This window comes from Syngnathus leptorhynchus, chromosome 13 (genome assembly GCF_054491065.1).
Source record: "Syngnathus leptorhynchus isolate UIUO chromosome 13, UIUO_Slep, whole genome shotgun sequence".
NCBI lineage: Eukaryota > Metazoa > Chordata > Actinopteri > Syngnathiformes > Syngnathidae > Syngnathus > Syngnathus leptorhynchus.
The window spans coordinates 3,788,399-3,804,307 of NC_141207.1; the positions used below are offsets into that span (position 1 = coordinate 3,788,399).

Sequence of the window (15,909 nt, forward strand, 5' to 3'; positions counted from 1 at the left end):
TCTTTTCCTCACACGGTTGCCGTAGCAACAATGAAGTTCAAAGTCTCAACAAAGACATCAGTGGCTACACAATAAATGCAACAGCAAGAAAAAATCACTTAAATGCCTGGTCCATAAAGCGGTACTGGATGAGGCTAAAAAATTGCCCTCCTGTTATAAAATGTGCACAATGGGAGATATAAAAGAACATTGCTTTTGTTCTTTATAACAAAGCAGGGCAAGTGGATGAGCTTCGATGAAGAGCATATTGAGGCATGTCAGTATTGCATGTGACGGGAGTTATTTTGCACAATGAAAACTGGGTAAACATTTATTTGGCATGTAATTGTCCTATGCATCAGTTTTGATGTGACTTATAGCTTCAACCGCTAGAATTTGAGTAACCAAAGCCAAATTGATTGGTCACATGATTTGGTTTGCTACATTACACCTTGCCTTATTTAATGTTAAACGCTAATCTGAGCTAGTTACTAATTCCATTTCACAAGCAACACAACCGCTCTTTTTTTCCAAGGCTGATATAATTCAACAAGGTGCCAGATGATGAGCATGAGCATAACAGGTGGCTTCCAGAAGAACTTGACATTCACATAATAGAGCCTCCTTTATTCCACACGATGTTCACCTAGATTCTAATCTTTGTAATAAAGCAGGCTGTCAGAGTGATATTTAGTTAAATATGCAGACCTCTTCAAATTCTCACTGCCTCGAAAGGCTCTCCAAACAGTCCAGCTTGTCAAAGCTTTTTAGATAAAAGAAGACGACCAAGACATACAGGCCAGTGCTTAATGTGGGTAAGAAGGATGTGAGTGACAATTACATGCATCTTACTATATAAACTGTTTTAATAGTTTATTTCTGTTCTGTGTATTTGATCATAATGCATTTTTACACTGTGGGTCGATCAACTCTTTAATAAACTCAAATACACATTTCACTGCAAATCCCAAACATCTCTTTCTTTCAATTGTTGAATAATATTGTTCACCGGCTCTGCGGCCCATATGTACAACTCTATTGTGCAACACTGCAATGAGGAATTGTGAAACTGAGTGCGAAGAAATCCGCAGTGTACACTTGTGACTTTTAACAGGGCAATAAAATGAAAGGAACTGACCCATGATGCTGAGTATGCTTGATGCGTCCAATAACACTTACCAAGAAGTTCAATGAAATGCTGGTGATTTCACATGGGGACTTTTTGAAAAGCTTAATAGCATTTTACACCACTCTTTGCCACAGAAGTTGCACAGCAAGACTGAACTTTTATGCAAGAAATAATCATTTACAATTCAAAGAGTTTAGTTGATAACTACCACAAAGCATTGTAGATAAAAATAAAGTACCCACTATTCATTGTAAAACGCAGCCAAGGTTTTGCAAAAAAAAAATGTTTTTTTTCTTATGTTTTCGACCACAATTTCTCGGAGCTGAGGATTGCAGGCTGTGTGCCATGAGAATCTTTACTCCAAGATTTTGCGTAACAATAAAAACATTTCTTCTTCCAGGATTGTTCCAAGGAACGATTCCCAGTCTGAAACGTAATGTGATATTGTTCCTTAAAAATGTTTTTGTTCCTTCCTTTTCCCCAAATCTTCCATTGGACTTTATTCCTATCTATAATTACACAAATATCCATAATCGCTAACAGGAAAAACATCTGAGCCTAACAGCAATACACACGGGTAGTTTGAAAGTGTAGAAAACATATGAATTATGAAAATGTTGAAACTATTTTGAACCACATCATTAAATTTCATAACCTAACATATGGATATAAATAAATCTGCAGTATCTAGGATACTAAGTACATTTCCTAGATGAACTCAAATGGGGCAGAGCATTTATTCTTTGCACCTTAACCGAAAACTTGTGTGTTACTGTGTTTATGAAAATACATTTAAATAAGTGCAAGCATTCTGTCAGCATATTTGAAATAAGCTAAATGTTGCTGTGGCGCCTCATGCATTAATGAGTAAAACCTGCTCTTATCATTCCAACAGCAGGGGTAGCTGCAGGTATTGTTAGTGTCCATTGTACAATTCCTTATCCTGTTATCAAACCAATTGAACACAGTCAGGCACAGATATTTCACATCAGGATATTTTACTGGCAATCTCTTAACTTGTTTGCGTACTGCTGTGAATACTTGTTTGCGGAACAAGTGCAGTATACCACCCGTTGTGCACCTTATGGTTAAAATAATGCCCCTGTTAAATAATGAGAAAATACTGCAACATTGGCTTTTGACTAGTATTTCTTAGTTAATGTCACCTTTGACTCTAAAAAGGAAATCCCATAAAAAATTGTGGTGAAACAAGTCCTTGGGTAATGCAAGTAGCTATTAACTAACTTGGCTGTTTGTTTACTGTGCACCATTGAGAAGAATGCAAGACAGTGTCGTAAAGGCCAATTAATAAATAAATGTCTACCAAATAATATGTAGACATCAGTCTTGGTAGACTTGTTTTGAAGTTGATCCTCACAGCACATGGTGATGTGCTTTCGTAATGAATAGTCAGGCTTGACTTGTCCTTCCGAATAGCACAGTTTTATTTTTTGCATCACGACGTCATACAGAAATCATGTTCAATTGCAAATAAAGGATGGCCAAAAAATTGCGAGTTAATCTAAATAATGACACCAAGCTGTTCAGTAAATTGTGCCGTCTATAACGGATTCGTTTTCAAGATGAAAGCATACAATAGCTAGATTGTTAACTGCATGCACTAGTGCTAAAAATGGGCCAAATAATTATACTTACGCAACTCACCATTGTGTCCAACATTCACTGGTGAGAACAAAGGCACTCAGTTCTTATAGAGTGGCGGAGGGACGACTTGGATGCCAAAGTGTGTTGTATATTTTCGAAAATCATCTTCTAACATGTAACAAATGTGTGAATTAATTTTACCCTTTATCTAAATTACATAAACCACAGTCACAGGATTAAATTTGAAGGCTCTGGGCTGATTAGGTTGATGTGGCAACACATAGAGGGTAAACTTTGATTGGTTAAAAAAAAAAAGTACACGTCTTTTTGTGTGTGTTTAGGCCATCAGAGACAACTATGCTGGCCAATCACTGATGAAGACAGTAATATATATAAACTGGGATATGATTACATCAGATTTTATTTGACACCGGTGCCAAGCATAAGTCAATCAAAGCTGAGTACATTGTACAGTATTTAGGTGTAGTGGAGCAGTGGAGGCATTTTTGCCCTCTGAGGAATTTTGATTATGATTGGGGAGGGCATTGCAGAGATATGTCTTAATCCTGTTTCTGTGTCTTGACTGCCAAATTAATTTTCCTAGTCAAATGTATTTCGCTAAGCTGTAATAAAGATATCCACAGACCCACTTGGACAGTGTTATGATTGAAAAATGTTGTCGAATGTAGTAACACAAAACTGAGGCAAAATAAAATACAATGTGCTAGTTGTTAGTATTACTGACACCGCTGTGTGATTTAACAAATAACACATGGCATATTTATCAAATTTATGATTGCATTCTTTATGCCTGTCCTGTGATCCAATAACATTATTGTGTGTCTTGATTATTGTTTGTGAAATTGAGTTTCATTATTGTACCAAGGTAGCAAATAGTATTTCAATTGATCATGGATACAAGAGGATGAGAAGGTCAAAAGCCTTTCAGCAAGAATGACAACCTTAATACATGACAATATCACCTTGACAAAAAATACACCAAAGAAAATGGAGAAAAAAGGTAAATAATCCAGTTGTAATATTCAGGCACCCGAGAACCTGCTGTGGAGATGTACTTTCACGAGACTAACCTGACAGAAGTGTCACTCCAAGCAAAATTAAAAAAATCATAGCAAGTGTAATCTTAAATTCAATGCAGACACTGAAGCAGTTAGCAATTTCCCACATTGTGAAGTGGAGCTGTACACTTCCTCCAGGGCTGCAATACACAGATAGTACAGGCATCGCTGAGGAATCCATTACACCACCAAGGGCAATCACACAAATCCTTTTAACTCTTAAAAGGAGAGAGCAGCCTACATTGCTACAGTGGCTTGAGATGCCTTCTGGTCTTCCAACACAAGGTGTGGGCCAGAAGGCAACTGTTTGTTCTTTTACTGTTGTGTAACCTGGTTGACCATGTGAGGCAGCCTGAACCTGGAATGGGAGTTTGCCAAAGGAGCATTAAGCCAAGTCTGAATGCATGTGGCATCACCCGGATTACCTGTAAAACTATCCCTGAGTTATTGCATGTAACATGTTCAATCAGAGTGGACACTGTGCAGAAGACGCCCTGGTAGACAGAGCCAGACGTATATTATCAACCTCATCTTTTCTTGACAACGTTGCTATTTTCACTTTCATTTCATTCCTGCCTCTGGAAGCACTCGGGTAACATTTGCTCATATCTGACTTTCTGTTCTTCATTTTGGAGAGATCAAATATGATTACATGAGATTTCTACCTCACAGGACTGGTTTTGAAATTGATGGTGAGGCAGAATCTTAATATGTGGTGCTCTCTGTTGAAATTATCTGCGTAGAACACACAATATGAATGCAACTGTAACTTTGTACCTTTGTGTGGGGTCTATCAGAGATTAAAAATCTTTTAAGATGGCAAAATCCTTTTGTGTGTAGTTGTTCAGCATAAGTATACACCCATGTACGTAGTTTGTGCAGAAAAGCCATCTGCTGTGGGGTGATGTGTAGCAATCTCCAGAGTAATGTTGCAGATTTGTCAAGATTTTCACATCAGATACTGTCATCCCATATGGCATCTCGCAATACACGTCAACACAGGCAATGACATCAGTCACTGTATTGTGACCATGTCAAGGCTGACCGCATTGCTGACGTAGCCCTCTGCTGTCACAAGGCGGCAGGTTTTGTACAAGGTATGCTTTTGTGATGTATGTGTAAGGGGTGTGTGGCTTGAGATGTATGTTTGGGTGTGGCATAGACCACCAAATAACCCAACAGAGACTCCTGTCTGTATTTATACATCCATGAATAAGAGTGTACATGTCTTTTTATCTCTCATTTGTGATGCATTTGGCTTTTATTCATGTCCATTGACGCTACCTTCAGAGTAGAATAATTATCTATGGGATTTTAAAACTCACAGCATTTTTGATCAGCAATTCAGCCATACCAAAATGTGTTGTATGCGGTTACCTCACTCAAAGTTAAGTACTCTGTAGTAGAGGCAATACGATCAAGTATTTTAGGCTTTCAGCATATAGTAAGTAGGTATGTCAAGTGCTAGATTTATCATGCGAGAGTGGCTTCTGGGAATCTTACCAATGTACTTCTGCTAATGGTGTTTCTCATTGATATTCAGCTTTAATTTAACCCTACAAGCTGATTTGAAACACATTTTAAACTCGGGGGACCAAAAAGACTAGCATCACTTTTGGAAGCTGTGAACTATCAGCTGGGTCAAATCACAAAAAACATCAATCTCAGGATGACATATTTATGTCTCGATTTATAGTCTTTAAGTGAAAGAACATGTATGGCTTTGGAATGTGGGAGGAATGGGGAAAGTCCTGGGAGATTACCCACGTAGGCCTGAGCTGATATTCGAATCCCCTCAAATGTTTGCGAATTGGATTGTCAAGAATGGTTAATTAAGCTGTTACACAAAAGGCTGTGATTCTTCCAGACATATACTACGGGCACTATTGCTCTTCTGTTCAGCATTTAATGACATGTCTTTGTCTCTTGACAAAAAGAAAACATTGCTTGTGAACAATCTTACATTGCAATGTGCATCTCTGTTACAATAGAATTGCCTTATTTTCTCAGAACATTAATTTTCTCGATAAATAGTTAATGATCACATTTCAGTGAATACTCAACATTTATTAGATGTCAACTGACAGTCATGTAGAGGAGCAAAAAAAAAAAAAAGAAGCAAAATCTAAATAATCGCAGAGGGAATAAAAATATGACAGTCAGTCAGGCCAATTTATCATTCTGTCAAACCTCACTGAATGCTGCAGGAGAACTATCCAGTGTGAAACAACCCCGCTCCCACCAATAATGGTTCACTGTTAAAGCCAAAAAATAATGCCAGCCATATGTCAACATATTTGTGACTGTAAAAAAAGGCCTTTCTGCAGCTTTCATTTATAAAAGTGACCAAAGAGCCTTCACTTCTGCGTTGAGGACAAACACCTGCAATACTATAACATCACTCGTGTTACAGCAATCGATACAATCGGGAAATGAATGTATTTATCCTTCAAATTGACACTTGCAGACAATGACAAATAGTGCAACTCAAGGCACAGACGGGTCTGACGCTTTTTCCAATAAGCACTTGTACCTAAGACGAATATTACCTTGCACGTCGCTTGCACATTCAAGTCTGCTTTACAGTATGCGTTTGCCAAAGGAAACTGCTCTGTATAGCCAAAGGATTTTATGGCATTCCAGTAAAAGGACATTAGCCTATTACAACATTTCAGTGCTCCCACATCCTTTGGACAAATTGACACACCTAGAATAGTCAGCTCAAAGATCCAATAGCTAATGGCTTCGTTTCTGATGTGCTTGGAGACAGCCTGTGATTACATTTGTGCCTGCACCCTTTCATTCGACCAGCATATCATTTTCTTCGCCGGCAGACTTCAAAGTGTGGACACTTCAAAGCGGGATGAGTGACTGCCACTCGGACTCCGAGGATGACTCTTTTGATCATCTTCCGAAAACTCGGCTAACACAATCAGCCAAGAACACCACGCGGGAGGATTTGACAGCCAAAAGATAAATGCAGTCATCCGCAGAGCTCTCAGATAGGCACAGCCAGCTGTAATCCATTAATATAAAAATTAGAGAGGAAAAGAGCTGGTGAGATGGAGGTCTGTTGAGTGTCTTTGACTTCCAAATTCAAACTGTTATTTCTCATTAAATGAAAGGATGTGATAGAAGAAAAATCGGAATGGTCTTTATACCCAATGTCAAAGTTATACCATTGTGTTTTCGGTCTTAAACTTAACTTTCACTTCTAAAACATAAACTTCATACATTTTTAACAATGGTATTTACCTTTCCTCTTGGCCTTTCTCTTTATAAAAGGAGACATTCTATGTTGTCTGTATTTGACATAACTGACTTTAAAGGTCAATTTCAATTCCGGCATGCCTCCAGGCATCTCTGCCCATCTCACAGTTTCAACTAGTTTCCTTCGAAATTATTTTCTCCTTCTCAGAGGAAGAGAGGTGCTGAAATGTTCCATGGGTGATCCTCACTACTCATTGGTGTGTAAAAATTTAATGACCATAAAATTCCTCTTGCTATTTAAAGAAATATATCCTGGATAAATATGTTTTTACATCTCGGGTCTGATCTTTGTCACAGGCACAGTGATTGATACATATAGCAGTTATTTTGGAAATTGGACAAATGTATTAACGAATCGCGATAAATATAGAATTGTATGATAACAAAGGACTTGCTTTGTTATTGCGTATTGTGCATGTTTTATACGGACATCCATGTCATTGCAGGACTTGCCTTTCTGCATGATGCGTTGTGCTCAATTATTTTTACATCAACCACCACCCCAACCCTTCACTCATATCCTGCCAACCACATAACCCACATCTCAGCCCCCCCCCCCCCGTTCTATATCTCAATGCACAACACAACCACCAGCCATCTCTTCTCAGTCTTTCACCTATTGATCTCAACCATGCTTCCTCATTTCCTCTGAAGGTGCATCCATCCAAATAGCTGTGCATCCACCCATTCATTAGCATGAGTATGCGTGAGGTGACGTGAACTCACCTAATGGGGTTATGTGTCTCCAGGAAATGGCTGGCTCAGGTTTCCCACTGGCCGTACAGATGAGCGACACATTGCTGCCCTCATTTACCGTGATGTCGGAGGAAATGTCATATATCTTGGGAGGAACTGTTAGGAGGCAAAATATAGATAAAAACATTCAATCTATGCATGAAATATAGAATACAAACAAGCATTTAAAAAGTCGAAACATAGAGGTAGTTGTTCAGGGTTATTGAAGGAGGCTGAAAGCAATTAAATGAGCGTTTACGGAAAGGCACTCAACCACCCACAAGAATGAGCGTGGGTTCCTTAATTGACATGGCTATGAATAATACCGGACATAATGAATAGAGTTGGTTATAATGACAGGCAGTACAGTGACCGTATCCTCCGCGCAGAATAATAATCAATTCATTAATCTTGTATTGTATTTGTATTGATCTTGAGACTAGAGAGACAGAAGGTATGACAGAGGGATTCTGTTTATTGTTGCCATCCATGCACCTCTTTTGGATTTTTAATTGATTGTATGTTGCAAAAAAAATACAAAATGAACATCAAACGAGTTACATTTAATATTTTGCAACACTCAAATAAGTCACACAAGCAATGTAGCAGTTTGTGTTTGTTTACCAAGCACATTCGTAGGAGTGTGGCTTTAGCTCGAAACTCGAACGGTGAACTGATGAGACATTCAAATCTTGCGAGCAGTTACAAAACTGCAAACTCAGGTTTTAATTACTAAAAAACAGATTATGCGAGATATATTTTGAAGATAATAAATAATGGACCCTGAGGTCATATAATTATTTGGAATTGGGACATTTGGAGGAAGTAGTATCAAGAATCAAATGTGTATTTTTTTGCATTTTCTTTTCCCCACAGCACTTATTCAGAAACTTGAACAGAAACCACTGCAAAATCTGATCAAATCAGCTCTAATAAGGGAGACTGTTGATCTTGGAGACTCTGCTGCTTTCATCATCAAGTTAGCGAAAGAGTGTTATCTGTGTTCTGGATCCAGTGTTTGCTTGTACAGCGGAAGATAAAAAGGAGTCCTTCAAAATACTGAGTTTACAGACATCTGTTTATTTGTTTTTGTGAGACAATGAGTAGCCCAACAACTAAGGTATGTTTAATATGTTTACAGGCCTGCAGTGCTTAAAACCCCAAGCTCCAAAAATGTTAGGTAGGATTAGTGGTTTGTCAAAATGACATTTACAAGAAGAAATTTAAATTTACTACACAGTATACTGCACTATAAAAACGGAGATCTAGGCAGAAGCTCTAAAATCTCAACCAAGCACTTAGGTGATAATAAAACATAGATAAGAAAAAAAGTGAAGAAATGTCTATTGAGGGCAGCCGATTGTTACCGCTAGGCACCAAATCATAATTCTTCTGGTTTTGAGCTATTTGAGTTTTATCAACTTGAGACACCCACAGACAGAAATCAAATCAATGACGAGGGCATTTCAGGGAGTCATGTGTGTGGACAAACATTCCACGCCAGTAAAGGATTATGAGCATTTTTTTTTAATCAGCACAATTTGATTCTCCAAGTAAGTCGACCGTGCTGTAAAGTGTGTCGCCCTTAAAACCCTCCTTGAAGCTCACTGCAAGATAATCCAATGTGAAGATGAGTCAACACTTTTTACAGAGTTCCTCTTTCAATAAGTACACAACAAAACAACTGGGAGCCTTGAGATTGCCTTTTGGGCAAACCTTTTGGATGACTCATCATTAATAATCAATACGTGGAGACATAATGGTTCGGGGTAGGTGGGTGGTGGGGGGGTTAGTATGACACATAACATCAGAGGCTCCGGTCTGTCCTTACACGAGTTATCAGCAATGGTATGACCTTTTTTTTGTGCAATAAGCACTATTCTACAGCAACAGATCTGCATCAAAGTGAGAGGAAATTGCTAATGGATATTTGGTGTAAACGGACCTGTGTTGAATCTTGGTTATTACTCCAGACTCTTGTGTGTACTTGCTGTAGGACCCTTTGTTGACTCATCTCCTCTGTGTCTGATAGCACAAAATTGAAAATGTTGTAGTTGGCTACTGATACTATCGTTTGTTTGTGAGGACTACTTGGGTTTTCAAACATTTTGATGACGGGTGCTAAACCGTTTGGCTATGACAGTGTCTAAATTCATTTTGTTTTGTGTAGTTTGTGACAATAAAGAGAATACAACAATGACACAGAGAGTGAATAAATGATTAAAATGCAGTATTCATCACATCGAATGCCAAAATATATTGTTGGTCTAAATTATCACTTTTACACCTACCTGTTAAAAAACAAACAAAAGTTTGCATATTTTCCTTTTGCATGTTTTTTTCTATATGGGTTAAGGGCTGGATTATGCACAAGCAATGACTGGTGTGCTTCATGTAAAATTGTCCCGGGAGAAATGGGTGCATTTAGTTGACCTTACCCGTAAACTGAAACACCCCATCAAGTCACTCTCTAAGCGCCATAATCTGCAGTATCTTTTTTAGCTTCATATTTTATAATTCCGTTGTAACATAAATCACACCAATAACGAAAGTGGGATGCTTTGGGTCCAACTAGTGTACGTTGACTCAAAACACAAAAATTGTTTATGGAACACAATTTAGTTTTATCTCTGTAAGTGATAATGATTTTTGTTACAGATTAAATCCCAGTCATTTTTCTCTAGTCTAATAAAGGCTCTTTTATTCACATCAATCAGTGATATTTCCACCAAACAATAGGACATTCTAGCCCTTCTCCTTCGCCTGCATGCACATCATGTTGTTTCCTTAGCATGCTAATTCATTAACAACAATGATTGTCATGTTTTCTCATTCTCCTCTAATTTCCCCTCCTCTAGCCCTGTGGGAGGTGCAGAGAGCGAGGTGCCAAAGCTGATCCAGGCAGCATTTCTCTCTGGCTCTCTCTCTCTGCTGTCAGACACAGCGGGTGAAAAAAATAAGCATCTAATGATGCCCCCTTGAATTACAGAAGCGCTTAGAGCTGCACTATCAAAATGCATAACAATTCTACTGGAGCTGCAAAGTAAAATATAGACAACTGAGCTCCTCTCTGAATTCTGAAAGACCCCGCCATCGCCATGCCGATTTTTGCCACCAAATAAATACAACACTCTATGACTGACTAAATGCACTGCCATCGAGTTTTCCAATTAGAGTGCAGAGAAGAGAACTAGCCACTCTGTCTAATTGACCTCAGTGCAACTGCAGGGATGTAAGGAGTTGTTATTCACATTCTGAAACAGAGCAATGGAGAAAGAAAGGGCTTCAAGAGCTGTCCTTGGTGCTTATCCATGCCAAACATAATGGACTGTAATGGTTGTGACAAAACTCCAACAGAAACTCATCTGAGTGTAGGTAATTTTTTTGAATTAACACTACACAGCACAAAAGTTGTAGTTTGGGGAAAGATTAGAGTTTTACCTTTAAGACCATCTAATTAGATGTCGCCAAGGCTTTATTTAAACAGATGTATACAGTATATGAATTATAATACAACTGTAAACTATATCAGTGTGTGTAGATTGTAAAGTACACCTCAGTAATGAGACAGCTATTCCTCAAGGTTTTCATTACCTGCACCACAAAGGACCAACTTCAAATTTGTTAATTAAGCGGCACATCCTGAAAGTAAACATAAACACTAACTGTTTATATTACACTAATGTATTAGTTACTATATTTGTAGGTCTGGCGCTATCATTCAAGGTAAAACAAAAAAAATAGATAAATAAAATCATATAATAATAATAATATAATAATATTCATCTCAGATTGCTATTGTGGTGGGCCCAAGGACACGAAACCAGTTTGGCAAGGCAGAAGTACGGAATGTTTTCCAAAAATAAAACAAAAACACAAACACTGCATGTGGAATCAAAAATATAAAATTAATAGAAGCCCGAAAAGTGAGATGAATATTTTGAATGGACCTGAAAAGAACAGAAGCAGCAGGGGCCTAGCCAGTAATATTTCATTGGGGTAGCCAGTGTGACACAACTTGACATGCCCCTTTTGAGCTGAGTGTTCATTTGATGATCCCTTTCAACATGGCCACTTCTCAAGCACATTTGCAAAACCGATGTAATCTGCCACCAATAAACAACAGTGGACGATTTTGGAACTCACAAAAAAACTACAGGTACTGTAAAAGGATCATTTTGATCACACTGGACACTATTTTTTGTCCCTTACAATTACCAATGGTCAATGATAATGTTCCTTTTGCCACTCAAGCAGTTATAGATAGAATTGCAAGTCAAATGAGGCTTTTCTAAATTGTAGCGCTTTTAGACGGCTTGAAAAGAAAAGACAAAACACACATTCTATGCTGTACATGTCTGTCCATTCATATGTATACAAAAGATGCTTAACACTCCCATATTTCTTGGTCTAAGCTGATATCATTTCAGTCGTGATATTTTTTACAGCAAAACACTAAGCCGTAAAGTCACGATAAAAAGGAAAATAGACATTCATGGTAAAGTATCTTTTATTTTTTTCCTCCCTATGCATTGAAGTAGGCCCGGCAGCATTATTGGCAGCATGCGAGAGTTTCAGAGTGGAGTGGTAGAAGCCAGTATAAAACCCTTATCAGCGTTTATTGCAGCTTGGCATCTCCTCATATTCCTCCTGCGTGTGGCTATGACGGTGGCTAGATGAATAAAGAATGGAGATGTGAGGAATGGTGGCAAAGAGCAAATGACTTAAGACACAAATACATTCCAAGCAAGTGCACACTGGCTTATGAGCATTATTCCATAATGGAATCATTATCAAAGATGAATTCAACGATTCACCCTCCTAATGTTCCACAGAAATTAGCCTGAGGGAGAGATGATTGTGTGTGATGGCGTGGTACAGTGTGATACCAAGTATGCCAGCAGACACGTAAGCCTCTGTTCTAACGCATCATTTAATGTGTATGAGAGATATTCTTTTTCTCCATGGAATTTCTCTTGTAACCAACTCATTTAGTGCCCAAAAAGATGGCTGATGGAACAAAGTCATTCTTTAGGTTCCAAAGAGTATACAAGTTGATCAAAATTAGAGTTCACACAATCTACTTGCTGTATTTCACTTATTTATTACCAGTAAGTATTTTCTATGGCTTTGGGTTTATCAGGCTGTTGAATAAAAACAAAAATGATATGAAAAAAACAGCCATTATCTTTAATGTAAAAATAATGTTAAGATATTCTATCATGTTTGTTTTTTTGGTGCAATAAATTAAAATGTTTCTATAATTGTTATTTCCCATACACTGACTGGGGTTGCTGATGCTAATGAATGTTACGATCAACTTTTTAAAATAATACTACGCAATGGGAAATTAAGAATGAAGAAAATTAACTGATGATAAGGAACATTTTTAATAAACGAGTGGCAATCTTCAATGGGTTTGCAGAGCTGAGCATGCAATTCAAAGATACACTATCACCCACTTAGTGATATTACTTTCTAATTTATTCATGCTAAAAATTCAACCACAACATCATGCTTGGGATAAACAACAGCAGGGTAATATTTTTTACATTTAAAGAAATCCCTGGTTATTTTAAATCAGTAGGATGTCAAGATGAATCCGCGCTCAAGCTTATGAAATTATCTTTAAAAGTACATGAAAGGTGTGTTTCTTTATAGTCACAACAAAACTTTAGCGTGTTTCAAACAGCAATGATCCTTTCTTGAAGCCTTATGGCATGTGTGTGAGCGTGTTTGTGAGCGTGTGAGCATGTGTGCGCGTGTGCGTGTGTACGCATGCATGTATAAAATCAATGATCTAACGGGAGGACAAAACCTCCATCCCCATCTGTCACAGACCAGAAAGGTCAGAGTTCAACATTCTAAAGTCCAGGTCATGATTAATGTGGAGGGTACTTTTGCCAGCTTGCCACGTGCAGTCACATGAAAGAACTCATCACAGTAGGGTGTCGGATTCCGCTCTTTAGCAAGATTTCCTACACTCAGACTATACGTATATTGAGTGTATTAAGACAATCGATACTATAGCTGATGCTAGTTGTAAAATCATACCCTCAATTCTTAATGCAAAATGTAGTGGTTGCATTTATATAAGTTGCCAAAGGAAATATTCATTAGCCCTGAAGAAAAAAGTTATGATTAAAATTCCTGGTGTTAATAATATGTTTCTATAGAGAGTCGTACTTACCGTATATAAGTATGAGGCTATGTCAACAAGTAATTTCATAAATATTTATTTTACTCTGGGGTGAAATATGCCCACCCCAAAAAAATCTATTAACACATGAAAACACATTTTTCAGAGTACATTTTTGAGGAAAAATATAAAGAAAGAAGTTGTCATATTCAAGCTGCTGATTGGTTGTGCAGTCTGACTCCTCCAATTATAGATGCATCATGCTATTAATTAAATCAGCACTTTTCTGTATGGAGTCCTGAAGTCAACATAAACAAATGGAAATGTCTGTTATTGCTCAACACTGTATTTTTGGGTAGATTTGTGGACAATGTAATCTAAATGCATCAATTAAGATGAAAAATGATTGATTTGTGCTGAAAAAATATAATATCTGTATTCTATATTGATTACTTTTTTTCTCCCACCCATACAAAATCATGTTCCCATGCATCTCCATATTTCATGATGGTTTATCGGAAATCCCTATTTGCTGAGGCATGGTCATTTTTGAAAGACTTTAAGGAACTTTCAATTGTCAAGCCTCAAACTGCTTTCATCATCGTGTGCAAAACTGTCCTTGTTCATGCACTGGTAATGACATTAAGCCATTTCCTTAAAATATTCATGTTAATCTCTAATTAGATTCTTGAGTAGAGATGAAGCCTTCATTTTCAAAGTTTAAACACTTTTCTGAAACTGCCACGACCCTGCCCAGATTCGTGTTACATTGCGATGAGTCATCGAGTATGTTAAAAGAAATATGGTGGCCATGGCTGTTCACTGCACACGTATAAAGACTTCACTAGTACCCACGGGTACTTAGAGTTGGATGTCAGCTGCCACTTTCGTTCTCTGATGACGCCCAATATCCACCACAGGGTGGTGGGACATGATCGTGTCTGAACAACTCGTGTGTACTACAGAGCAATTCTGTCCCACTGAGGTGTTGGGAAAGGCCAAAGTCATGAATATTCAATAAATTGGTCATTATGGAAAACCCTGAGCCTGTGCTTTGCAGAATACAGATGTCAGCCCATCTCGTTTGTTTAGCTCTCCCTTTGGAGTGCTTGTTCAAATAAAAGCCGTTCATACAGAACACCAGCAAATCTGATCTTGTTAAATATAAAATATCAATGATTTTTCATTCTTTTTGAATTCTAGTTGTTTGCCATGCTTCAGCAATGTTGTCAAGTAGCTGACAGGGCATGGTCTTGATTTGCACTCTGGCCAACAGATGAATTTGAGAGATGAGACGGGTGGATATCCCCCACAGCCGGTGGTCAGTCTGTATTCAGCTTGATGCATGCAGTTGTGCTGCAGGGACAGGGAGCTCAGCCTGCGATATTTATCTGCCCAATTAAAGCCAGTGTTTGTCGTAGATGTCTGCCAATGCTTCACCCCTTAAAAATCTGTTTCACCGGAATTCTAATTGTGATAAAGTGTATGATAAACAAAAGCCTGAAGACTGTGGACTCTGCTTTAGTCCACACAGTAGACCCCAATTACATTCAACTGGCTTAACCGTGGCAGAGTCGTGCTAAAAAAAATGGCCTTTCCAAAATGGTTCCCGTAACGTAGGGAGTGTGAGATTGTCTGCAGTTAGATTCACAGAACAATCTTATGCAGTTAGATTCACAGAACAATCTTATGCAGACAATAGTTTTTGTTTTTAAACTATTTATTGAAACACTGTGTCCACACATGTAATTGTCCCTATCCAGAGGGCCAAGACCGTTTCAACATTTGTGTAACATTAGTGGCATAGTGACAATTAGTGCTTCCGTCCGTCCATCCATCCATCTATTTTCTAAACCGCTTATCCTCACTAGGGTGCACTCTCATCACAGTTTCCCTGCAACATTAAAGCCAGACTGTTTGAATGCCTCACTACCCCACTGAGATGCTTACAAGACATCCCCATTTGGGAACTT

At 38.1% G+C, this 15,909-nt stretch overlaps 1 protein-coding gene across 5 annotated transcripts in view; it reads right to left on the reverse strand.

Annotated features, from left to right (window-relative positions):
* The window catches only part of negr1 (neuronal growth regulator 1), a 113,105-nt gene that overhangs the window by 46,789 nt on the left and 50,407 nt on the right, over positions 1-15,909 (reverse strand). For all 5 annotated transcript variants that reach the window (XM_085928361.1, XM_085928363.1, XM_085928365.1 and 2 more), the window contains one exon: positions 7,789-7,914. In XM_085928361.1, coding sequence (XP_085784487.1) covers positions 7,789-7,914 — 126 coding nt within the window. The remainder of the gene's footprint in view (positions 1-7,788; positions 7,915-15,909) is intronic.